This window comes from Danio aesculapii, chromosome 16, assembly GCF_903798145.1.
Source record: "Danio aesculapii chromosome 16, fDanAes4.1, whole genome shotgun sequence".
Classification (NCBI taxonomy): Eukaryota; Metazoa; Chordata; class Actinopteri; order Cypriniformes; family Danionidae; genus Danio; species Danio aesculapii.
The window spans coordinates 16198206-16223498 of record NC_079450.1 but is presented as its reverse complement, the minus strand read 5'-3'; the positions used below and the strand labels follow the sequence as shown (position 1 = coordinate 16223498).

The 25293-nt window shown below is 36.1% G+C and overlaps 1 protein-coding gene across 1 annotated transcript in view; it reads right to left on the bottom strand.

Moving 5' to 3' along the window:
- Positions 1 to 25293, bottom strand: part of si:dkey-22o22.2 (neural-cadherin) — a 249114-nt gene that overhangs the window by 12307 nt on the left and 211514 nt on the right. The window contains exons 20-30 of the mRNA XM_056475635.1: positions 20631 to 20815; positions 17325 to 17560; positions 14054 to 14331; positions 11848 to 12062; positions 8346 to 8473; positions 7930 to 8057; positions 5207 to 5330; positions 4463 to 4643; positions 2704 to 2870; positions 2063 to 2327; positions 873 to 1053 (exon numbers count right to left, since the gene is read on the bottom strand). Coding sequence (XP_056331610.1) covers positions 873 to 1053; positions 2063 to 2327; positions 2704 to 2870; positions 4463 to 4643; positions 5207 to 5330; positions 7930 to 8057; positions 8346 to 8473; positions 11848 to 12062; positions 14054 to 14331; positions 17325 to 17560; positions 20631 to 20815 — 2088 coding nt within the window. The remainder of the gene's footprint in view (positions 1 to 872; positions 1054 to 2062; positions 2328 to 2703; positions 2871 to 4462; positions 4644 to 5206; positions 5331 to 7929; positions 8058 to 8345; positions 8474 to 11847; positions 12063 to 14053; positions 14332 to 17324; positions 17561 to 20630; positions 20816 to 25293) is intronic.

The window sequence follows — 25293 nt, the reverse complement described above, 5'->3', positions numbered from 1 at the left end:
GCGTTCACACAGAGCAGCATTATGGGAAATTACCGATAATGTTATAACTTCTCTTTCCGGAAAATTGCCAGTAATTTTTCCGGAAACGTTTGTATGTGTGAAAGGGGCTAGTGACAGTGGCTATGTTTACATTGATATCTGTAATTTTGTTGTTTACTTTACTCAGAATAAAACAATATTATGGTTAACTCTAATGTTCTGTTCAAACTGACTACCCCTTCATTATGTTGGTGGCTGTTTTTGCCCCACTGACAATTCCAAAGCATTTTCCCAAAATATGCATCAAAATAAGATTTGTCACCAAAAACATTCTAATTGCTGAAATATATAGAAAGTTATGGCCAAATTAAGCCTCAAAATCACCCTAGAGTGGATAAAAACATCCTCAACAGCACACAAGGGTTAGGGTGTTTACATCGTACATTAATCGATTGACTGAATGATTGCTATAGAATATCATGTATCATCATATGTCTGTAATATGTCTGTGTCTTTATTATAGTACCATTAACAGTATAGAGTGTTTTTTTTTTAAATTATGAAAGCTTCAAATGCAGTTTATTATTTGTCATGCTAAATGTGCAAACAGATGAAAGTGGATGCAAATTCTTGCTTACAGCTTTGCTCTTTTGTTTGCTGTGAAACTGCTGACCATTGCCGTTGTTTATTCTGTCGCAAATTGCATTAAAAGTCCTACATGATGGTAATAGTGATCCAATAGTGTTCCATAATATGATTTTTGTTTATTGGAGAATGTGTAAAATGCCTGAATGCCAGGTTGACGTAATCAGAAATTTTCCTGTTAGATTCTTAATCAGAGTTCTGTTATAATTGTGCTAATATTGTGTGTATGTAAATGTGTGAGTATAAACCTGCACTCGTGTTTCCTCCACATGTCAACGCAGTACAGCGGGCTCAGGCAGGGTTTGGCACTGCAGGCGTCTGAGTGGCAGCCGGGTACGACCCCGCGCCGCTCCAGTACAGTACTGAATTCTGTGCTCTGACCATCCAGCGATAGAGAATGACCATTCAGCCTTACATCCCGCATACAGCCTGTGAGATAAAAAGTAATTAATCATAATATAAAATGTATTAAGTAAGTGTTGTTTATTTTTTGTCTTATTAAAATAATGCTCTTGGACATTGTAAGAACTGAACTGGGATTCGGATCCACACAATGCTTCTGAAATCATTCTAATTGATTTTGCGCTGAAGCCATATGCATTATATCTGTGATAAAAAGAGCTAGCTTCCTTCATATTTTTTGAGGAAACCCATCTTCATCTTTTTTGCAGGATTTTTGGATGAATAAAAAACTGAACTGTCCTTTAAATCAGTGTTTCCCAACCCTGTTCCTGAAGGCATGCCAACAGTACATATTTTTAACCTCTACCTATTCAAACACACCTGAATCAACTCATTAGAACATTAGAGACTCGAAAACCTGAAATGAATGGTTCAGAAAAGGGAGACATCCAATATGTGTACTGTTGGCGTTCCCCCAGGAACAGGGTTGGGAAACACTGCTTTAAATGTCAACGCTGTCTTTTCTTATCATTATAATGTGCTGAATAAAAGTATTAATTGTTTATAAATACTTTTTCTTGACCAATAAATAAATGCTAACGTCTGCTAAAGGCTAGCTAGTCTGACCCTTATGTGGAATATTAAATTTTATAGGACTGTGGGACCCGAATACTCAAATATTACAAATATTTTCAGAGAACATCTCACAATCTACAACTTAAAATCAAAATGTTTTAGATGAGATGAAGAAGAATCTACTCCCTACTTGAAATCATCTACTTGAAATAGAAGGCCTAAATAATGTCCATAGGTGTGGAAACCATATTACAAGTGGATATTGAGTCTAGTCTGCTGAATTATTAGAAAACAATCTAGAAAACTAAGTAGAAAACAATCACCTCAACCTATAGTATTATGTTATAATAATGTGATGGCTAATCAATTATTTCTTACTCTATCATCATCACAAGAAGCGAACAAATTAATTTAAGATAAAAATCCCAGCCGTGATTAGGAAAGTGATGTGTAAACTCACCCTGAAAGTCTCCCTGTGTGTTTGGGCTGGCGCTGTTTCCCAGAAACACACTGGAGGGGTGAACTACAATTTCCTTTTTCTGTCCCAGGATCCCCGTCACCTCTCGTGAGCCTCCGCCCTGCTCCAGTCGCAGGATAAAGATGTTGTCATGCCGGAGAATGCTGACCAGCACCCACTGTCCATGGTTTACACGTTGGCCTGTTAGCTTTAGCGAGTGAGCGCCGTCACCAAGGTTAGCACGAACATTGAGGTACCCATCCGCTATCTGAAAAACAAAAAGGCAGCACAGTGTTAGTTTTAAAGCGGTCTTTAAATATGATTTAACATTTTATTTAAATTAGTTTTGAATTATTTCTGAACATAAACTTTAATGCAAAGATACAGGATTCAAGTTTTAATGCAACGGGAGATCTTTTATTTTACAGAATTTGCATTTTAAGGCCTACAACAAGTTTTTCTTTAGGTTTGTGACATCACCAAGCCTTAAATTTACATTAACCCCACCTCCGGGAGTGACATTTCCTCCAAAGTGCACTAGGGGCTTCAAATTATGCATTTATGCAATTATGCATTTGAATATAGCTGATTGAACACTCTTTAAACATTTAAGGGCTCATTTTGCATTGGTGTGTATCACTCACTTCCAGGATGATGAACTCATTGGCGTCCCGTGAGGCCATGCTGAGAAGGGTGCCCGTAGAGGAGCGGGTTCTCAGCAAGAAATGAGCTTGTGTCCGACGTGGACTTCCTCCACCTCTCAGCTGGTACCTCAACACACTGTCCTTCTCAAATGACCACTCGGGAAGTGCTAAGATGTGTACAAATAATATCAGAAATCAGAATGATATTTGACTTTTTAACATACTCCATTGAATAAGTGGAGATCAGTGTATCAGAAATAACTTATTTTTTTTAACAGGAATGCTTTAAATAGACAACACTAATAATATTATATTATAAAGATATTTATAACATTACAAGAGATTTCAAATAAATGCTTTTCTATTAACTTCATCATTCGTCACAGAATCCTGAAACTGAAATGTACCATAAAATATTAAGCATTTTCAACACATTTACATGCACCCTCGTGATGGGATTTTTGCCATATTGCAATTAAACTTTATCTCATGTAAATGCAATACTTCAAACTAAATAATTTGATTAAGCTCATAATCGTCATAACCATAATTTTATTAACTGTGTGGTGCAGGCAATAAATGCAATATGTTTAAAAGCGCAGTAACACTTTAATCACATTATTACCACTGTGACCAAAGTAATGACATGCTTGGATGTACACAGATTCTATGTGTTTTGAAAACGCAATACTGGCATGGCATGAATACATTGTCTTTTTAAATTTAATACATTTTTATTTACATAAAATATACAAATTTTACATGGATATATAGATGGATGGATGGACAGATGGATATGTGGATAGATGGATATATAGATGCATATATATATGCATGGATGGATTGAAGCATGGATGGACAGATAGATGGATGGATGGATAGACAGACGGACATATAGATGGATGGACGGATGGATATATAGATGGATGGATATATGGATGGATGGACGGATGGATATATAGATATAGATAGATATAGATATATAGATGGATTTATGGATGATGGATGGACGGATAGATGGACGGATGGATATATAGATGGATGGACGGACGGATGGACGGACGGACAGACGGACGGACGGACGGACGGATGGATATATAGACGGACGGACGGACGGACGGACGGATGGATATATAGACGGACGGACGGACGGACGGACGGACGGACGGACGGACGGACGGACAGACAGACAGACAGACAGACAGACAGACAGACAGACAGAGAGATAGATAGATAGATAGATAGATAGATAGATAGATAGATAGATAGATAGATAGATAGATAGATAGATAGATAGATAGATAGATAGATAGATAGTCAGATATGTAGATAGATAGACAGACAGACGGATGGATATATGGATGGATGGACGGATGGATATATAGATATAGATAGATATAGATATATAGATGGATTTATGGATGATGGATGGACGGATGGATGGACAGATAGATGGACGGATGGATATATAGATGGACGGACGGACGGACGGACGGACGGACGGACGGACGGACGGACGGACGGACGGACGGACGGACGGACAGACAGACAGACAGACAGACAGATAGATAGATAGACCAATAGTCAGATAGGTAGATAGATAGACAGACAGACAGACAGACAGACAGACAGACAGACAGACATTGGGCAAATATTTGTGCCTACCAGATGACTGCAGATCTGCATATCACTTTATATGACCTATAGTCATGATCATCAAACAATAGGCCATGGAGTGATATATATTGTGTTGGCTTACCCTTATCACACTTGTGTCCGCTGTATCCAGGATGGCAATCACAGCTGAAAGAGCCCCATTCACCTAAGCATCTCCCATGGACTCCACAAGAGGGTCCTCCTGCAGTCAAACACACACCATCCGTCAAGGCACATCCCGGGGCGCTGTTCTCACTCTCCGCTGCGCTGCTAAGGTCGTACACCTGACAGAAAACACACACACATACACACAGAGAGAAAGGCCTGAGTTAGCACAATGCTGAACTGCATTGATCTGTATCGACTCCCTGTCAGAAAGTGGCTCAGGTGAACGTTTGTTCCATCTAAACAAAAGATCGTGGGTTGGAAAGCAAAACGCATTGGTCTGAATTACAGCCATGACAGTAAAGATGTTTAAGACTTATTATATTATTTATGAAATATGAGTATAATGCATTTAGGTGGAATTTTACATTGGTGTATTGGTGTATTTTACATTTTCACAGGTGGTGTTATACATTTGTGTTAATATTTGCTTATGTTTTACACCAAAATGTGTTTCTATTCCATCTTATTCTTTGGATTCAATGTATTCCAGTTCACAAATAATCCATTAAAATAGAATTAAATGCCTCTTTACACCAATAAGGATGTCCTACAATGATAACTGCTTCTACTGCAATAAACAATTTCAGTTTGTTTATGAATAAGCGCATATATAGTCCATATTTTGCCTCTAGACTACCTCCAGAAAACAGTAGTATAGTAGCATTTACACTGGTATTACCTGACTGTCCACTACCAGGTTCCTCATACATCCCACAAACCCTTTGTAGTGGGGATGTGACCTGCGCAGTGAGTGTGTCTCTTTAACACCACCCAGCTGAAGTGGCTGGTAGACATCCAAAAACCTGAGGAGAGAAGAACACATGTGAGAACACACGTCAACGGCACTTCATGATTTTGCCAAGTGCAATGTGATCCTGGATTAACATTTATGTTGACCCTGGAACATCATTTTTGTTAGAAAATGTAATCCATACCTATTCCCTACCCCTAAACCCAACCATAACTGTAAATTTTTCCAAATATCAGGGGGAATAATAGTTGGATAACAATCATAAGATCATTGTAAAAGTGCTAACCGTAAGCCTAAACTTAAGATAAACTGTAAACGTATCTCTTAATTCTGACTGGCTGATTGGAAGGTTGTTCCAGGATCAACATAGATGTTAATCCATGAACATATCATAGTTCGTATCCTACTCAGATTAGCACACGTAAATCAAATGCAGCCATCTTGGTAGGTTAAAGAGCCTTCACTTTTAAGGTATAGTGATTTGCTACTTGCTACTTGTTAGCATCAAAAGTAAAAAATAAACAAGCTTTAGTTTTCATTTCAATTGGTTGTTAAAGGGTTAGTTCACCCCAAAACATAATTTCTGAGAGCTGTTAATTCCTCCACTGACTGAATCTCTCCACTGACTGAAAATGTTTCTTAGGAGTATAAAAATAAATGCATATCAATGAAGCTTTTGAACGGACATGATCACTTTCTGATGACCAGATTTATTTTCCAAAGATGAATAAAAATCTAAGAGGTTTGAAAAGACACGAGGGTGAATAAATGATGACAGAATTTTCATTTTGGGATGAACTAACCCTCTATCTCTATTTTTTAAAATTTGCCAGTCAGTGCCAGTATTTTTGATCATTTTTTAAAAATGAAATGATGATAATTCCTTATTTAGTTGGATTAATAGGCAAAAATCTCTTCTTTGTTTATTTAAATGTTTTATTGTAGATCACAGGTGTCAAATCCAGTTCCTGGAAGGCCGCAGCTCTGCACAGTTTAGTCCCAAGCCTGCTTCAACACACTTACCTGTAGGTTTTAGACAAGCCTGAAGGACTCAATGAGTTTGATCAGGTGTGTTTAATTAGGGTCAAAGCTAAACTGTGCAGAGCCGCGGCTCTCTAGGAACTGGATTTGACACCTGTGATCTAGATTAATGCATTCTTTAAAAATAAATTATTAGGTAAATAAATAAAAAAAATAAAAATAAAAATAAATAAATAAATAAACAAATAAATAAATAAATAAATTAGTGGTGTAACAGATCACAAATCTCACGGTTCGGATCACACTACGGTTTTTGAGTCACAGATCAGACCATTTTTTGCAAAAAAGTCAGCAAAAAGGGAGACAAATGTAATTTGCTTCCCTTTCATACAAAAATATTACTGCTAAAACCATTAGTTTTAACAAACAGAACTTAGAACCTGTAATTTTAATAAAAATAAATATCAAGCAAGAACCAGCTGAAAAAAGGGAAATAACACCTGACAATACAAAAAATGACCTTTGCTACTGCTGCTGATAATGCTAAATATAGAAATCTTGTACAACAGATCATATTTATTTTCAATTAATGATTCAACAATTCACACATAAAACTTCATGTTTCATTATAGGTGGATAATTTCTGAAAACCTATTCATAATTTTGATGACATAATTTTGATTGGTTAAACACCTATTGGTTAAACAATGTAATTACTACAACATTCACCACCGTCAAGTTCCATTAAACTGTGATTTTAATCTTTACCATAAACATCAGTGTTTATATCTGAACTATAACCTGTTCTCCCTGTACTTCTCTGTTATTTAATTGTTTGTAACGTCCTGAAAAAGTGTAAAAACTGAATCGCTCTCGATCAAACGCAGATTTGAATGCAGAGCTTTGAAGGAACATATACAAATCATTATCATTTATCATTCATGTTGCACAGGTTTGCATTGAGATCATGATCTTTTAATGTTTAATTGTGCAGCTTTACACTGAATGCATATTGCAGGCTAAACAAACTGTGACAGAAAACACCTTTAATTAATAACCTAAGAGAGCATTTAGGTTACCTTAGGTCATCATCATTATATTTTACAGGAAGCCAAAATGCTTTCCTACATGTGATTTGAATGAGGCGAGAGGCCATCTCTCTGCAATTGTTATAAATGTTGGATTAACCTACAAGTTCAAAAAAGCTATTAATCCGTGGGTCACGTGCGTTCCGAACTTTGGGTTGTGATCATATTATAAAATCTGATTTTTATCAGAGTCTACAACCATATTGCATTGATGTGTACGATTTAATGATGAAAAATACCATGTAAAAGCATTTCTTTAAGTGTTTATAAAACTTATTTTAAGGAACAAATTTTAAAGCAATAGTTGATCCCTAAAATGCAGATTTTCTCACTATTTTCCCCAAATGGTTCTAAACTTCAGGGTTTTTTTTTCTGTTGAACACAAAAGAAAATATTTTGATGAATGTTGAAACCTGTAGCAATTGACATCCATAGCAGGAAAATAAGTACTATAAAAGTCAAGTTTCCAGTTTTTTATATATTCCCTTGTGTCAAACTCGGACAGGTTAAAAACAAGTGGAGGATGAGAAAATGATTCTTTTTGGGTTACTATTCCTTTAAGATCATCTATTTTTTTTTTACCTCTCACTGCCTGGCGTCTCTCCAGAGGCCTTGCACACAGACTGATCAGTCTCAAACATCTCTACTCCCAGACCTTCCACCTCGTTCACCACGGCTCCAGAGCAGTGGTCCAGGATCATCTGAACACTCTACAGAAACACACAGGCACACAAACACACTCAAATGATTTAACTAGAAGGGTAAGTGTAACATCACATCCGAGTGCACAAGGGGTCACGTTTGGTAACAGAATATTTCAAACCCAAATCCCAGAGGGCGCCAAAGCTCACAATCTGCTTAACCCACTGAGAGCATCAGAGATATGTGACGAACAGCACTCTCTGTCAGCTTCAGATCACAATGAAAGGCAAATAAAAAATAATAGTAGAGAATGTCAGTCTGGCCATGTGCTCTTCATTTTCATTCTATATTCATACCTTGCCATCGCTGATGATGTCGAGGTGATGCCAGCGGCGGTCTGTGACAGTGGCTCTTGCGCTCAGCTGCAGGGTCAGAGTTCCTGAACCATGATTCACACTCAGCACTGGAACTCCATTTTTCAGCTCTAATCAAAAAGGAATAACAAAAGAGGAATATTAAATTCTCTTTCCATGAAGAACTTTCAACATACATGGAAATTTTCTATTGAATAAAAGGTTCTTTATAGTGGAAGTAAACCTGCTGCGTAAAACATATGCTGGAATAGTTGGCGGTTCATTCCGCTGTGGTGAGCCCTGAAAAATAAGGGACTAAGCTGAAGAAAAATTAATGCCTGTTTATACCAAGAAAAAATGATTCTTTTAGGAACTCTTAATAATTTTTTCTATTATAATTTTATAACTTATTATTAGCATTTATTATAATTATTGACATCATTATTTGAGCAAAATTACTGTGAAAAATGATTATCGATTAAAACGAACTCATACAAAAAATGCAGGGTTCCACACAATTCATTCATGTTGTCCCAAAACAAATCAATTAAGTTAAATTAAAGCTTTTAAGTGATTTGATCATAAAACAATTAAGTCTCAAGAATTGTGTTGTTTCAGCTCATTTTAAATAATAGTTTGTAAATAGTAGTTCAAAGTAGTTTGAACAAGCAGTAAAACTCTTTTTGAGTGTATATGCACATAGTCTAAAATTTTATTTATTTATTTGTTGGATTTTTTTTCAGTATAATTATTCAGATCTTCAGGGTCACATGACTCTTCAGAAATAATTTTAAAATGCTGATTTTGTGCTCAAGAAACATTTCTTCTTATTACAAATGTAAAAAAACTGTTGTTATGGTCAATATTGTGCAAATCACATCATTTAATTTTTTATTTATTTATTTATAATTCATTATGACAGGAAAGAATGATGACAAGAAGCTAAGTTGTAGATAGATAGAGGAAAGTATCGGGAAAGGTCCTTAAGTCGAGACTTGAACTTGTAATGTCCACAATGCTTTTGCGTTATACAGTATGTCGGCACAATGCCCATTAGACAATTGGCACTGACAAAACATAATACTAATTTACATTTACTTTACATACTTTACATTTTGGGTGAACTATCCTTTTAACCATGTCATCACATAGTTGAAAACAACAATTATTCTATCATATAATGTTGATTTTTTTTTAAATGTTGTTGAAGTGGCACTCAAACACTTTTGTAACTTCACCTGATTCAGGTAATGACCAAAAATGGTGAAACAATCACCATTTGTGTGTAAACTCCACATGTTGTATAAAATCATTGCACTTTTGCCAAGTTTTCAAACTCAACATAGGGCAGCACATGACACCAGTACCGCAGACATGTGTGACATGAAAATCCAATGCTGTTTTATGGCCTCTCAGATTGCTTTTGACCCCCAGCAGTAAAAAAAAAATGCTTATTCGCAATCAATTTGTGGTCAGGTTGAAATTGCTGTCACTGCACTGGAGGGTTTTGGCCCCAGTTCAATAAAAACATGCACCAAAGTGATGATGTAAGCTTATGCAAGGCCACGAGAGGGTTATTTCCCCAAATCATACGACCAGTTGCACGATACAGTATTGGACAGGTGGCACAGAATCTGAATATGTGACCTTCAGCAATGACCTGAGGTCCAGATCAATGTTGACCCAAACTGCACTCTCACCACTGCTGACCGAACACATTTACAAACATCTATCACTAATGGCGCACTTCAGACTGTGCCTGTTGCCATTCATCGATTTTAGTCACACACTTAATTAGGAGTGGAAATTAATGTCATGCAATGGTAACATGAGAACTGACCATTTCCCCTACAGAATTTGAAAGCAGTCTCGATGTGCATGTTAAACTAATAAGACAAACAACACTTCTTTAAAAACATACATTTATGTTGGTAATTTAAACAAAGCTTATGAAAAACTTAAGAGAAAACCTCATTTTATATTAAAATTAGAATTATGAAATTTAGTACAGAGAAATATTTTATCTATGATAAGGGATATATTTTATATATTATAAGGGATATATGAAAGAGTTGTCATGTAATAGTCTTAATAAATATCATATTACAAACAGAAAATATAAAAATAAATGCTCATTCAAGATACAAACAAAAACGATAACACTATATACATAATACAAAAATAACACTGCGTTCTAAAAAGAATCTATATAGTGCTTGTATATATTCATTCATTTATATTGTTTTTAGCTTAGTCTCTTTATTTATCAGGGGTTGCCACAGCGGAATGAACCGACAACTTATCCAATGGGGAGTCAAAATTAATTGTTTCTTCGATGCACTGGGATGCAGACATGAACAATTCGGTATTGATTCAGTAATAATCAAAAGCGGTTCTCATGTACTGACGTCATTTATCACATATGCGTTGTGTGGTGGTAGCTTACTATGGCAAGGAAGGAGACTAGGCCGGTATAATATTCTGACGGTATGATAACCTTGGATAAAATATCACGGTTTCATAGTATCACGGTATTGTGATTGTTGCTCTAAAACATGATCTTTTTAAATGTCTGTGTAAAAAACAACAACAGTATCCCCCATTGAACACAATACATTTTATTTTGAGAAACGTTTAAAAATTTTGGAACAGTAGCTTTTGATCTGGAGGGTCCTTTTCAGCTGGAGATACTACTAAAAAACGAAATAAAATAGTCGTAAAAGAGAAGAGAGGGAGAATGATGGGGATGTTTCGAGATTGCCAATTCAAATTAAATGAAACCCTTTGTTTGCTTGATTGTTAAAAGCTTTCTAAAAATTAAATGTTACAATTAAATAGCGTAAATTAATCATAAATAAGTGATAAATCAGTTTTCATTTAATTGTACATACTGTTACCCGACAGTGCAGAAACTTTGGTGAGCAAATTAAGTCAAAGCCAGATTCTGCTTGACTAGAGTAGCATTTAACTCCACTGTGGTATAAATGTGAATGTTTTTTTGTTTTTTTTGCAATAAGTTATAATTTAAATAGTTAGTGCATTATCTTTTACTATTTAAAGTAATGCTTTCTATTTATTTAAAAAATATTAGGAAGTAAATTACGCATGGCAAATTTAATGTAATATAGTTTGGTATATTTACCATCGGCCCAGGGCTCATAATGATGTTTGATTTTTGACCATTCATACGAAAACGTTTAGCCACCCCTGACATAAAGGAACAATATAACAAAGTTTTGGCGATTGTTAAACCTTGACTTTTTCAAAGGGTTATCGTCCCATGCCTAAAGGAGACTGCAAGTAATTAAAACGCTTACCCACCCATTACAACCCTGTGAGGTAACGTTTTATCTCCTTCTTGCTGTGAGGCGACAGCGCTACCCACTGCGCCATCGTGTCGCCCCCACTTAAATATATTTGTGATATAACATACTTGTGATATGTGTAATATATATGCAGTTGCTCATTTTGTATGCACAAAAACAGGAAATATGATCATTCATACCCAGTGCAATAAAGTCCTCTTTTTCTCTGGGCTGAGGTGCTCCCATTGGGCCGTTGTAGAACAGCAGGCCATTGGCTGCCTCCGTGATGAACTCCAGAGAGATGTGGCTCTGGAAGCATGGCTTTATGGGATGGAACCAAGCATAGCCATTGCCAAGAAAGCTGTGTTTGGTTTGCTGGCATTCTGGCCCATCAAACATTGGGGGACATTTACACCTGTGACAGAGCAGAAGATCAGTCATTACTTAAAGGGATAGCTCATCCAAAATGGAAAATTCTGCCATAATTTGCTCACCCCTGACTTGTTTCATATCAGTTTGAGTTTATTTTTTGTGTTACTGAACACACTAAAAATAAGTTGCTTCGAAAAATGTTGAAAACCTGTAACCACTTAGTGGTTTAAGAGTGAAAGGTTGTCCAAACTCTGCACCAGTGAACTTTCATAGAAGAGGTGTAGCTTTGATTAAAAATTAAATCATATGATTTAAAAATATTTAAATATATATGTGCACATTGTTAGGCCCTCTGTTTGTTTTTTCACCAATTTTTGTTTAACTGAAAGAAGATTTTTTCATCACTTTTCTAAACATAACAGTTTTAATAACTCATTTTTAATAACTGATTTATTTTATCTTTGCCATGATGACAGTAAATAATATTTGACTCGATATTTTTCAAGCCACTTCTATACAGCTTAAAGTGACATTTAAAGGCTTAACTAGGTTAATTAGAGTAACTAGGCAGGTTAGGGTAATTAGGCAAGTTATTGTATAATGATGGTTTGTCCTGTAGACTTAAAATGGTTTTAAAAAAATTAAAAAATGCTTTTATTTTAGCCGAAATAAAACAAATAACTTTTTTCCAGAAGAAAAAATATTATCAGACTTACTGTGAAAATTTCCTTCCTCTGTTAAACATCATTTGGGAAATATTTAAAAAAGAAAAAAAATTCAAAGGGAGATAATAATTCTGACTTCAACTATATTTATATATATATATATATATATATATATATATATATTTGTTGTATATTTGTTGTATATTTGTTTATGTCAGATTCGAAACCAGAAAAAAACCCTGTTTGTATATAATTAATATTTTAGGTTCTGTTTTTGATTAACATTTTTTTTCCACATTTCATAAGTGATTTAAACAAAATACAAAATGAGATAAGTTAATGCTTTCATCTGTTGAACACAAATGAAGATATTTTGAAGAATTCTGAAAACCTGTAACGATTAACATGCATATTAGGAAAAACAAATACTATGGAAGTCAATGGTTTCCAGTTTCCAGCATTCTTCAAAACGTCTTCTTTTGTATTCAACAAAAAATGTCTCAAACTGGTTTGAAACAAGTCAAGGGTGAGTTAATGATGGCATCATTTTACATTTTGGGTGAACTATGTCTTCAACCATGTCATCACATGGTTGAAAACAACAATTCTTCTATCATATAAACTGAAACTCAAAGTTAGAGAATATAAACTGTTGATTTTTAGAAAAAAAATATATAAATGTAATTAAAATATGAAGAAATGTTTGTTGTGACTATACCTTGATGTTTTAACATTAGATTTAGATTACAGTAGAGTAACTGTAGCATGAACAAAGATTCCAACTACAGTTTATGACATTTTCAGCAGTCAAATTAAGTAAGAAGTGTGCAGGTCAATCACAGCACATCCTCCTTCATCTTTCACTGACTTCTTCACACAATTTCAGTTTCTCACAGGATGAGGAACATAATGTTTCCCACAGACCCAAAAAAATGCAGCTTTAATCACAAAAGTGCGTTTTGAACAGTCCTCAAAACTGAGTAAACTATAGACCATTCTCTAGTTTTAATCTCAACTGTAGAACATCCCCTAACCTGATTTCACCCAGTTGGACATGTTCCTGGATTAACATCTATGTTGATACTGGAACAACATTCCAATTAACCAATCAGAATTAAGGCATACATTTAACTTTTAAGGCTTACGGTTAGGTTTATGTACTTCTACATGATTGTTATCCAACTACTATTCCCCTCAGATTTTGGGAATAATTTACAGTTATGGTTGGGTTTAGGGGTAGGGAATAGGGATGGATTACATTTTCTATCAATAATGTTAATCCAGGATCACATTGTACTTGGAAAATCATGAAGTGCATAGAACATGACTCTGTTATTAAACTGACTTGAGTGGTAGATGACTGCTTTACCTGTAGCCTAGTTCACTATCCACACAGGTGCCTCCGTTCAGACAGGGGTTTTGTGAGTATGAGGAGCAGTGCAGATGAACGCGCTCTCGGCCCAGACACCCACACTGAACACTAGCTTTAGGTGAAACCGACACCAGAGAGATGTTGCCGTTGTTGAGGGTTGTAGGGGTTTCACTGAACGTCACCTTGCTGGAGCAGCCACCTGTCTGACCACAGGCTGCATATGCACACTCGTCCACCCCCACCTGGAGAATGGTAACTCCCAGAGCAGACTCCAACTGAAAGACAAGCACACGAACCCTGATTAAAATCAATAAGGAGTGGAAGTTGTGATAGTCTGTTCTTCCCTGTTATGGCACCCTAGTGAAACAACTTTCTGGAAAAGAAAAAAATATAGTAGTTTAGGACTTTATGTTTATTGTTAGTTTGAGAATTAATGTAACGTTTTGTTGTTTGCTGTTGGTCAATCTCATATGGTTTGCTATTGGTTGATCTTAAGAATGAAAGGTTGTTCAAACACAGCACCAGTGAACCTTCATAGAAGAAGTCTAGCTGTAATGGCTACAACAAAATTACAAGAGCATATGATTTAAAAACAAATGTGCACAAAAAATTATTTACTACATAATACTGCAGTGTGCTATTAGAAAAAAAACAACTATATTTGATGTATATTTGTTTATATCAGATTCGAAACATGGAAAAATTGTTTCTATTTAATTAACATTTTAAGTTTTGTTTTTGATTATCAATTGTTTTCCACGTCTTTCACGATTTAAACTAAACACAAAATGAGATTAAAGCAGAGTTAGTTAATGCTAAAGAGAGTTCTCCCCAAACTGAAGATTAAAGGTTATTGCACACTGAATCCGAAATTTTTGTCAGTAATTTTTACACGTTAAAAATAAATTTGACCTCAGGTTGTGTGAATCATATCGACACACTGGCTTTAAAACTTTCCTCCATCATAAAAAAACAAACTAGGTTAAATTTTTCCACTTTTCACATTCGAAAAAGTGATTTGAGAGGAGGTTTGACAATTCAGAGCCACCGTACAAGCAAAAAGCTAAATACAGAATGCCGTCATTTGAGCTGCATACAACTTTATGACATCAAACACAATGAATAAAATAAAGACTGAATGTGACGGACAGCTGAGAACCCCTATATGCTCAATTCAGTGACTGGCGCACCTCTCCCTGGCTGCTGCTTGGTGTGTGTGTGTGTGTGTCCTACTGCCCATAGACATTATAATGAAAAGCATGGTCCTCTTTCGGTCTGTTGCTTCGATACGTCAACACGGCCGCCATCTATGTCATAAAATGCGAGTCTCTGTCCAGGATGTTTACGTGAAGTATTACAAGCAATGTATCAAAATTCCACTGATTTCCTGATATAACCTTCAGGGTAATCCTGCGCAACTCTTTGATAATAAGCTGAACTCTCCTTCCTCTATATTGGATGAACACAATATGCAGCCTATTGCTCTTCCTGTTTCTACTTTGGAGATGAGAGGAGAAAGTATTACTGCTTAAACTGACTCCGAAATGTTTTGCGTTTTCTCGTCATGGATTGATTAATACGCACCGAACTCAATGTGCAAGGTTTGTTTACGTGATGAATTTTTCGCATATGATTACGAAAAAAAACGCACACGAACATTTCAGACTTAGCGTGCAAACCCTTTACTCGTTATTTACAAACCTTCAAGTGATTCCAACCCTGAGTTTCTTTCTTCTGTTGAAATGAAGATATTTTGAAAAATGCTGAAAACTTGTAACCACTGACATCCATAGTAGAAAAAACAAATACTATGGCAGTCAATGGTTACAGGTTTTCATCATTCTTCAAAATATCTTCTTTTGTTTTTAACAGAAGAAAAAAACTCAGGTTTGAAACAAGCAGAGGGTGAGTAAATGATGACAGGAATTAATTTTGGGTTGAACTACCCCTTAATAACCCTGACCCACTAACATGAAGGGGCGACACAGTGGCCAAGTGGTTAGCACTGTGCGGTTTCCCCCCACAGTCCGAAGACATGCGGTATAGGTGAATTGAATAAGCTAAATTAGTCGTAGACCCCTGACGATTAAAGGGACTAAGCCGAAGGAAAATGAATGAATGAATGAAAATTATGTGCGCAAAATAAATTTATATTTAATACTGCAATATTCATTTATTCATTTTTTTCAGCTTAGTCTATATTTTAGAGGTCGCAACAGTGGAATGATCCGCCAACTATTTCAGCACTGTGCCACCCCTACTGCAATATTCTATTCTGAAAAAAAAAAAAAACGACATATTTATTTTATATCAGATTAGAGAAGCAGAAAAAGCTGTTGTGTGTGTATATTAACATCTTAATTATATCATAAGTTTTGTTTTTGATGATCATCTTTCATATTTCATGTGATTTAAACTAAATGCAAAATGAGATTAAAACAAAATTAGTTAAAGCTAAAGGGATAGTTCACGTCAAACTGAAGATTTACTCATTATGTACTCTTCACAGAACCTTTATGAGATTCTTTCTTCTGTTGAACACAAAAGAAGATATTTTGAAGAATGTTGAAAACCTGTAACCATTGACATCCATAACAGGAAAACCAAATACTACGTTTTTAAGAAAAAAACTCAAAAAGATTTGAAACAAGTAGAGGGTGAGTAAATGATGACAGAAATTAATGCCTTAATAACCCAGACCCACAAACATGAAGCTAGATGAGGGAATATTCTTTTTTGGTGAACGTAAAAAAACACCTAAACATCCTACGCAGATTAAAGTACAGCACAAGTCATTTTTCCTGTGTAGCTGTGCACATGTGCTTGTTAGCATGAGCGTGTTTATTTGTTTGTTCAGGAGTGACGGGGGTCCTTCTCAAGGGTAGTCCATCACATCCCTCAACAGCGGCTGTAAAAATGTCAGCGCAGCTTTCTGTGTTGTGCATCAACATCATCTCGCTGAGAGCATTAGCGCCACGCTGGGCTGTGAAGAACACCCACTCTACACCTGATTTATAGAGCTGCACAGGGAGCAACATGTTCTTTCCATCCAGTCCTTAATCCCAGCATCCCTCTCCCCCCATGCCCCGCCGACCCAAAGCGACAGCCCACCATCTCATACCTTACATGGAAATGAAATATTCATTGACCCGTTGTGCAGTGTGTCTCCTAGTGCAGGTGTGAGACGCGTGTAAATGCAAACGGCTCCATAGACTCCATGTCTGAGACACGCAGGAGATGAGGTTTGGTGTGAAAGTGTCTTTGTCACCTTTGCTTTGTGCATGGCTACATAGCCGTGAAGTTTCTCCGGTTTGTAGTACGGCGAGCCATGAGCGGTAAACCAAACGCTGAGGTGATGCTGAGCTGGTTGTCTGCCGCTGGCCAGGCTGAAGATGTCAACATTCTCCACGTCTGTCTGGAAGAGTTCAGACAACAGGCGACGCAGACGCATGTATCGGCTTTCCTCATTCGCTGATGCACGGAAAAACTCATTCGCTGTCAGATCTGTGTACGATAAACATATAGAAAAAAAACGTTAAAAACTACAATGTATTATATTTATTAGTGTAGTCACATACAGTTAAAGGCCACCTATGAGGAAAATCAACTTTTGTAAGCTGTTTGGACAGAGCTGTGTGTAGGTATAGTGTGTCCACTGTCATATTGGAGTGATAAAAAAAACAACAAGTCTCTTCTTTTATAATTTCCTGATGTTAAAATAGGGCCAATATCCCAGTGATTTTGAGGCCCACTGCAACGTAACATAGAAGTGCGGTATCCCCCCCATCCCCCCTGGTTGCTACGCCCCTGATAACATGTATACATATGTCCACTGGACATTTGTTAACTTAATCTAATAAACTTAGATTAAAATTTCTGTTCCAACTCTCTGTGATTGTGAAGTTTAAAACTTTTTAAAACAGAGCATGTTTGTAATAAAGACAGTAAAATCGTTGTGTAATTCTTAACCGATATAATCACATGTGTGACTCATCATTTCAGAAAGGCTTGAATAAACTCCACCACAAATACATAAAATAAACGTGGTATTTTTGACTAATGAGCTGTATTTCAGCTTCATCTGTATCTCTCTCTTTCACTGACTGCTGTTTATCTGATATAACGCATGAGAAGCCGACACACACGTGGGAGCAGTGGGCGGGGAGAAGCAGCTCATTTGCATTCAAAGCCACAGGCTACAAAAACAGTACTCAGACACCAAAAGGGGGCAGATTCTGGAGGCTTTAACAAATTACCTGATAGGTATTTTGAGCTGAAACTGTACAGACACATTCTAGAGACACCAAGGGCTTATCTTACATCTTGTAATAGGGTTAAATAGGTGCCCTTTAAAGTCAAAATAATTAGCCCCCCTGCGAATTTATTGTCAAATATTTCCCAAATGATGTTTAACAGAGCAAGGAATTTTTCCACAGTATTTCCTATATATTTTTTTGTGTGTAGAAAGTCGTATTTGTGTTATATTAGCTAGAATAAAAGCATATTTGATTTTTTAAAAACCATTTTAAGATCAATATTATTAACCCCATTAAGCAATATTATTTTTTCGATAATCTACAGAACAAACCATCATTATACAATGACTTGCCTAATTACACCAACTTGCCTAATTAACCTAGTTAAGCCTCTAAATGTCACTGTAAGCTGAATACTAGTATCTTTAAAAACATCTAGTCAAATATTATTTACTGTCATCATGGCAAAGATAAAATAAATCAGTTATTAGAAATGAGTTATTAAAACTATTATGTTTAGAAATGTGATCTTTCTGTTAATCAGAAATTGGGGAAAAAATTACTCAGGGGGGGCTAATAATTCAGGAGGGCTAATAATTCGGACTCTGTACTTTCAAGTATGTGTCAATGTCTGTTTAAAATCTTTATGCAAATTGCCTCTTCATGTGTGAAAAAAGCAAGAGTACTTACAAGCTGTGGATTGAATTATACTCCTTTATAAATACGATTCTGCATTCCACTGCAACATATTCACAAAATCTCTTTTGACACAAACTTTCAAGGTTAAACCACATTATTAGCCTTTTCTAATGTGATATGAAGGTACAAATGAGTGTTTATTTATTTATGTACTAGGTTTGTGTTTGTTTTTTAATAGCATGCTTCTGTTTTTAGCTTAGTTTCAATTTATTGGCTTTAAAGCTCATTATATGCTTAGATAGTTTTATCCATCTAGTTTGCATTTCTGGATATCATAGTATGGATACACAGTAAGGTATTTGTTTAACCCTTGTGTGTTGTTCAAATTGACTACCCTTTCGTTATGTTAGTGGCTGTGATTTCCATTATAACGACATTATAACCCAACAGCACACAAGGGCTAACTCAAATTCAACTCAAGTAATCAATGAAATAATAACGAATGCAGTTTTTCATGCACTACAACAATGATTTTATACCTCAATATAAAAGTTACTTGAAGTGTATTTTACAAGACAATACTCATTCATTTAATTTCCTTCTGCTTAGACCTGTAAGAGTCTAAATTATCATATGCATTTGTTTAGGCAAGGCAAGGCAAGGCAAGTTTATTTATATAGCACATTTCATACACAGTGGCAATTCAAAGTGCTTTACATAAACAGGAATAAAAGAAACAAGTATAAGAGAACTAAAAACAAATAATAAAAATGCTAAAAAAATAAATAAAATAAAATAAATAAGCATAAAAGCAGATAAAATGTGTTATAAAAGAATTAAAATGAAGAGAAAAACATAATAGTTTGATCTGTTTATATGGCAAAACATGTCTTTTTCACCAAAGAAGGTCCATATTGACTCCAAAGGCAGATACAGATAGGATCAGGGCCAGGTGTGTGGACTTTGGGGGTTTTACGATGTGGTCACATGTTGATTAGTCAGTTTAAATGTCTCAGTATTTGGGCTTTGGTCACATGGTCAAGAAAGATACAAAATAGTTGGTAAACTTTGCTCTGTCTTCTTTTCCTGCTCTGCTCTTTCCTGCTCTGCTCCTCTCCTGATCTTGAGTCTATCTTCTCTGCCTCTTTAATGCCTACTTACTTTCTTTGTCTCTCCCTCCCCTGTCTCTCCTTCTACCTCTGGTAACTTTATTTTTAGAAATGTAGTTTATTTACCATCATACTGATAACTTTTTAGTCATTCTGCAAAACTACATTTCGAACCGCTGTGGTTAAAAACCATTCTTACAGGCCCTTATTTATCAGTGGCTACCACAGTGGAATGAATCGCCAACTATTCCAGATTATGTTTTAAGCTGTGGATATCTTTCCAGCCGCAACCAAGTACTTGGAAACAGTCATACACACTCACATTCATACACACTCTCATGCACTAACAATTTTGTATACCCAATTCACCTGTAGAGCATGTGTTTGGACTGTGTACTAGCAATTGCTTAGTTAAAATTATATAAACAAATGTATTAAAAGTAGTGTATGCACATTTTCATTCATTTCAATTCAATTCAATTCATGTTTATTTACAGTATATAGCGCTTTTACAATGTAGAGTGTGTCTGTATTAAGATTTCAGTGTTTGTGAAAGGAGTCCCCACTCACTGGCCAGTCGGATGGAGGCAGCATTCCTCAAAGCCTCGTCCTGCAGCTCCATCACCGTGACCTCAGCCGACGAGGTGACGTCAGGCCAGCTCTTATCTGCCACCCTCACCTGCAGACTGTACAAACCAGCGGCCGTTCCCTCTCGGACACTCAGCTGACCACTGTTCTGGTTCAGGATGAACTGCCTGTGCAGACAAAAGAGGACAAGAATGAACTCAAGACTCAACTAGTAAAGTGACAGTTTTACCATTTATACATTTATAACAACAAGAGCTTAAAAGAAAATTTATAATTTTCATAGTTCTCCTTGACTGTAAGAAACTGCATCTGTCTACATTGTTACAAATATCTATTATTTAACACTTTTCACATTTAGTGATTCACAAGTGTTTTCAATTTACAATATATACACTTTCCAATTGATCTTTGAAGACTTTCCATGTTGAAAATGTACCTCTGCCATATAACAAAGCAATTTTTATTTGCAAAGCAACATTTTTTATTAGTTTAAAACAATTTATTATATAATCAATAACATACAGTTAAAGTTGAAATTATTAGCCCTCCTGTGAAATCTGTATTTCATTTTTTTCTTTTATTTCCCAAGTGCTTTTTAATGGAGAGAAGATTTTTTAACCCATTGTTAAACATAATAGATTTAATAACTAATTTCTAATAACTGGGTGGCACAGTGGCTCAGTGGTTAGCACTGTCGCCTCACAGCAAGAAAGTTGCTGGTTCGAGTCCCGGCTGGGTCAGTTGGCATTTCTGTGTGGAGTTTGCATGTTCTCCCCGAGGTTGCGTGGGCTTCCTCAGGGTGCTCCAGTTTCCCCCACAGTCCAAAGACATGCGCTATAGGTGAATTGAATAAACTAAATTGGCCGTAGTGTATGTGTGTGAATATGAGAGTGTATAGATGTTTTCCAGTACTGAGTTGCAGCTGAAAGGGCATCCGCTGTGTAAAACATATGTTGGATAAGTTGGTGGTTCTATCCATTGTGGCGACCACTGATGAATAAAAGGACTAAGCCGAAGGAAAATGAATGAATGAATGAATTTCAATGAATGACAGTACATAATATTTGTCTACATATTTATTTGTCTACACGATATTGGTATTCTAGTATTCAGTTAAAGGTCTAATTTAAAAGTTTAACTAGGTTAATTAATTTAACTGGTCAAGTCATTGGATGTGATTTGTCCTGTAGCCAATCAAAAATAAACACAAAAGAAAAAAAAAAAAAAAAAGACTTTCGACAGAAGACAGAATACTTGCTCTGTTCAACACCACATGGGAATAAAAATTTCACAGGGGGCTAATAATTTTGACTTCAACTGTATATAGAAGTAAATACATAAAAGTATTTTACATGGTTTCTAACTAATAAAAAATGTTGATAATATCCACCTTGTTAAACTTAACATATTTTTTTAAATTCTCAGAGCAAAGAAAAAGCCCCATAATGTAATTTGAAAGCATAAACAAACAGAATAAAATATGCAAAACTGTTAAATAACAGACTTTTTTTTACAGTAAACTTCTCAGTTTGACAGAATAAAGTAAGTCTTATAGCCCGTTTCCACAGTGATATGGTACGGTACAGTACGATTCGGTACACTTTTATGGCCGTTTCCATTGTCAAAAGGTACCTAAAAGTGAACCGTACCGTACCACTTTTTGGGTACTCATTTGAAAGGGTACCTAGCACAACAAAAGGGTTCCAAAAGGCGGAACAAGATGCACAGCTGAACGCTATTGGTTTACAGAAATACGTCTCATTCACAAGCAGGAGAATGAAAACAAAGGAGCCGCCATTTTTAATTACACAGACCACACATTACACCGTAATAATATATACACATAATAACAAGTAATGGTCGACCCGAGCTTGAACAAACCTTGTCACCATCTTGAACAGCCACAAAGCCAAGAAGAAGAGCAGAATCTACCCTGTGCACCATAGTTGGTTACCAGGCTGTCTAAAGTGCGGATCGGTAAACAGGGGTTTCACTTTTTCCAGGGAGCTTGTGTGTGATAATTTGAGCTGATGATAATAACTTGTGCGCGATTATTAAAGTGCTTCTGATACTCTTAAACATGAACAAACTGCCATGTTTAACTATTATCATCACCTTTTGGACTATTATGAACCACTGATACCCTTTTGGCAGTGGAAATGCAAGCCTGATAAAGGTGACCCGCACCGAGCTGAACTGTACCACTCAGTGGAAACGGGCCAATGCAGATTTGAAACCACACAACAGAATTTCCATTTTTATGTTTGAACTATCCCTTTAAACTTGGACAAACAAGAGTGAAAGTAACTGTACAGTAACTAGAGATTCGTTCCAAAGGTTCATTCCTGGATCATCACACATGAGAGAGCATGCCGTAAGATGACTCAAGATGTATTATTAATGGCGGTGTGTATATCAGTGAAAGCACTTATGTCAGCTCCTGTCTCCATGCCCAGATGTGATGACCATGACAGGGACACTTCTGCAGCCCTGGATAAGAGATTCCAGGAACAGCTGGCCTGCACCAATCTCTCGCTCTTTCTCTGTATGGATAAGCTCTTTCTCTGTCTAGGTCACAGTTGTGTTATTGCTGCTCTGTATTTGGAACAGTGGTGAAGGAAGTACACAAATCAAGCACACCCTGGTAACTCCACTAAAACAAGTCTTCATTTTCAATTATACTTAAAACAAGTTTAAAAAAAAGAGCCTTTTCTGTATTTGAGTACTAAAGAGAAATATCTTATTGATGAATGATTATTTATTTTCCAGGAAAATATTTAGTTTCATTTACAAAACTTGTTATATGGTACACTGATCATACTCACAGTTTGAACAAAATGCTCAATCTAGAGCCTAAAATTTTGTGTCATCATTCACGAGCACTCACAAGCTCATATTTTGACTTATTTTAAAAGAGTTGAACATTTTGTGGGATAATTTACTCAAGACTCACTTTGACTGAATAATTTGAATAATGCCGTAGTCGCAAAGCTTGAGCTTGCGAAATTCTGTTGTACAGCACTGCGAAAAGAGGCGGGATTAAACAAGATGATTGGACATTTTAAAAAAGTGAGTGATTGGTCCATTTTTATAATTTCTATCCAGTGAGGTCATGTTTTGATCCTGGATTGGTCTCACGCAGTCATGCGATGCGATTTCGCAGGTCAGAGATCACCAAGCTTAAACTTTGTAACGCAGCGAACTGTAAAACTTGTCACACGAGCTTGCGTTTCAGGTCTGACGCATTCGCGTGCGTATGAATGGAAGTCTATGGGGGAAAAAGTCCAGTGTGACCAGGCTTCAGCTGTTAACTGTACACTTAAATAAACTTAAATAATTTATGCTGATTTGTTGCCTTGAGAACAGATGTAGAGAACAGATCTTTTATCATTTTATTGTCAGAATTTTAGCTGACAAAATCAATCTTGTTTACAAATCGAACACCGCTTCACATCTCGAAGTAGTTGATGATTTTTTTCAAGTAAACTTTTTACTCCACTACTTTCATGACATGTGTAGAAAAAAGTACAATATTTGGGTTGAAATATAATGAAGTAAATAAATAAAATAAAAATACTGACATAACAAATAATAACAATAATAATAATAATAATTATTATTATTATTATATTTATATACACTAAAGTACAGTAGGAAAGTAAACATACCTATTGTCCACAACTGATTTTCACTGTGACATTGACATTTTGATACAACTCAGGCTCATTCTGTAAACGTACCTCTTTATACATTTCTGGAGAGTGCCAAATATGTCCCAGGAGGTACGTTTTTTTTTCGGTGTTCGTTTTTCAGATCTCAAATTTCTCTCGCTAGTGCCATTTGCGCCTGCTGTGCGACTGTCGACTGATTGAATAACTGACTGATTGACCGATCGACTGACCCACCCTCCTCCTTCCCTAATAGTGTTTTAAGAGAGAGTAGTGACTCTAAGAGAGAGTTGGTGGCGCTGTCGGTAGTGCTGTTGCCTCACAGCAAGAAGGTCGCTGGTTCGAGCCTCAGCTGGGTCAGTTGCCGTTTCTGTGTGGAGTTTGCATGTTCTCCCTGCATTCAGGGGGGCTGAATGGGGGGCTAATAATTCTGACTTCAATTATATATATATATATATATATATATATATATAAATGACATTCCTCTGGCTACATAATTTGCGATCTCCAGAAATGTACATAGGGGACGTTTTCAGAATGAGCCTTTGCAACCAAAGTGAATCATATAGGTTGATATGTTGTCTCGAGAACAGATGTAAATTTATTCGTCCCTTTTCTCATTTTATTGTCACGGGTTAGCTGTTGTTAGCTAACAAAGTAACAAAAATAATTAATAAACATACTGATATAGGACTACTCCAATCAAATATACAAATAAATACTACAGCAGGGAAGTAAACACGCAGTTACTGTCCACAACAGATTTTCACACTTTTTTAAGCAAAAAACATCAGTCGTATTGTTAAAATTAGATTGACGGTTTGACATTTGATATTAACTGCAAAAACAGACTAGTGTGAGAGACATAGTGTGATATCTTGTAGGGTGTGCAAGAGGACAAGGACAGAAATGACATGCCAATTAGAGCAACGCTGCTTTATGTCTCCTAATATGGCGTTTGCACTGAAGCCACTGTA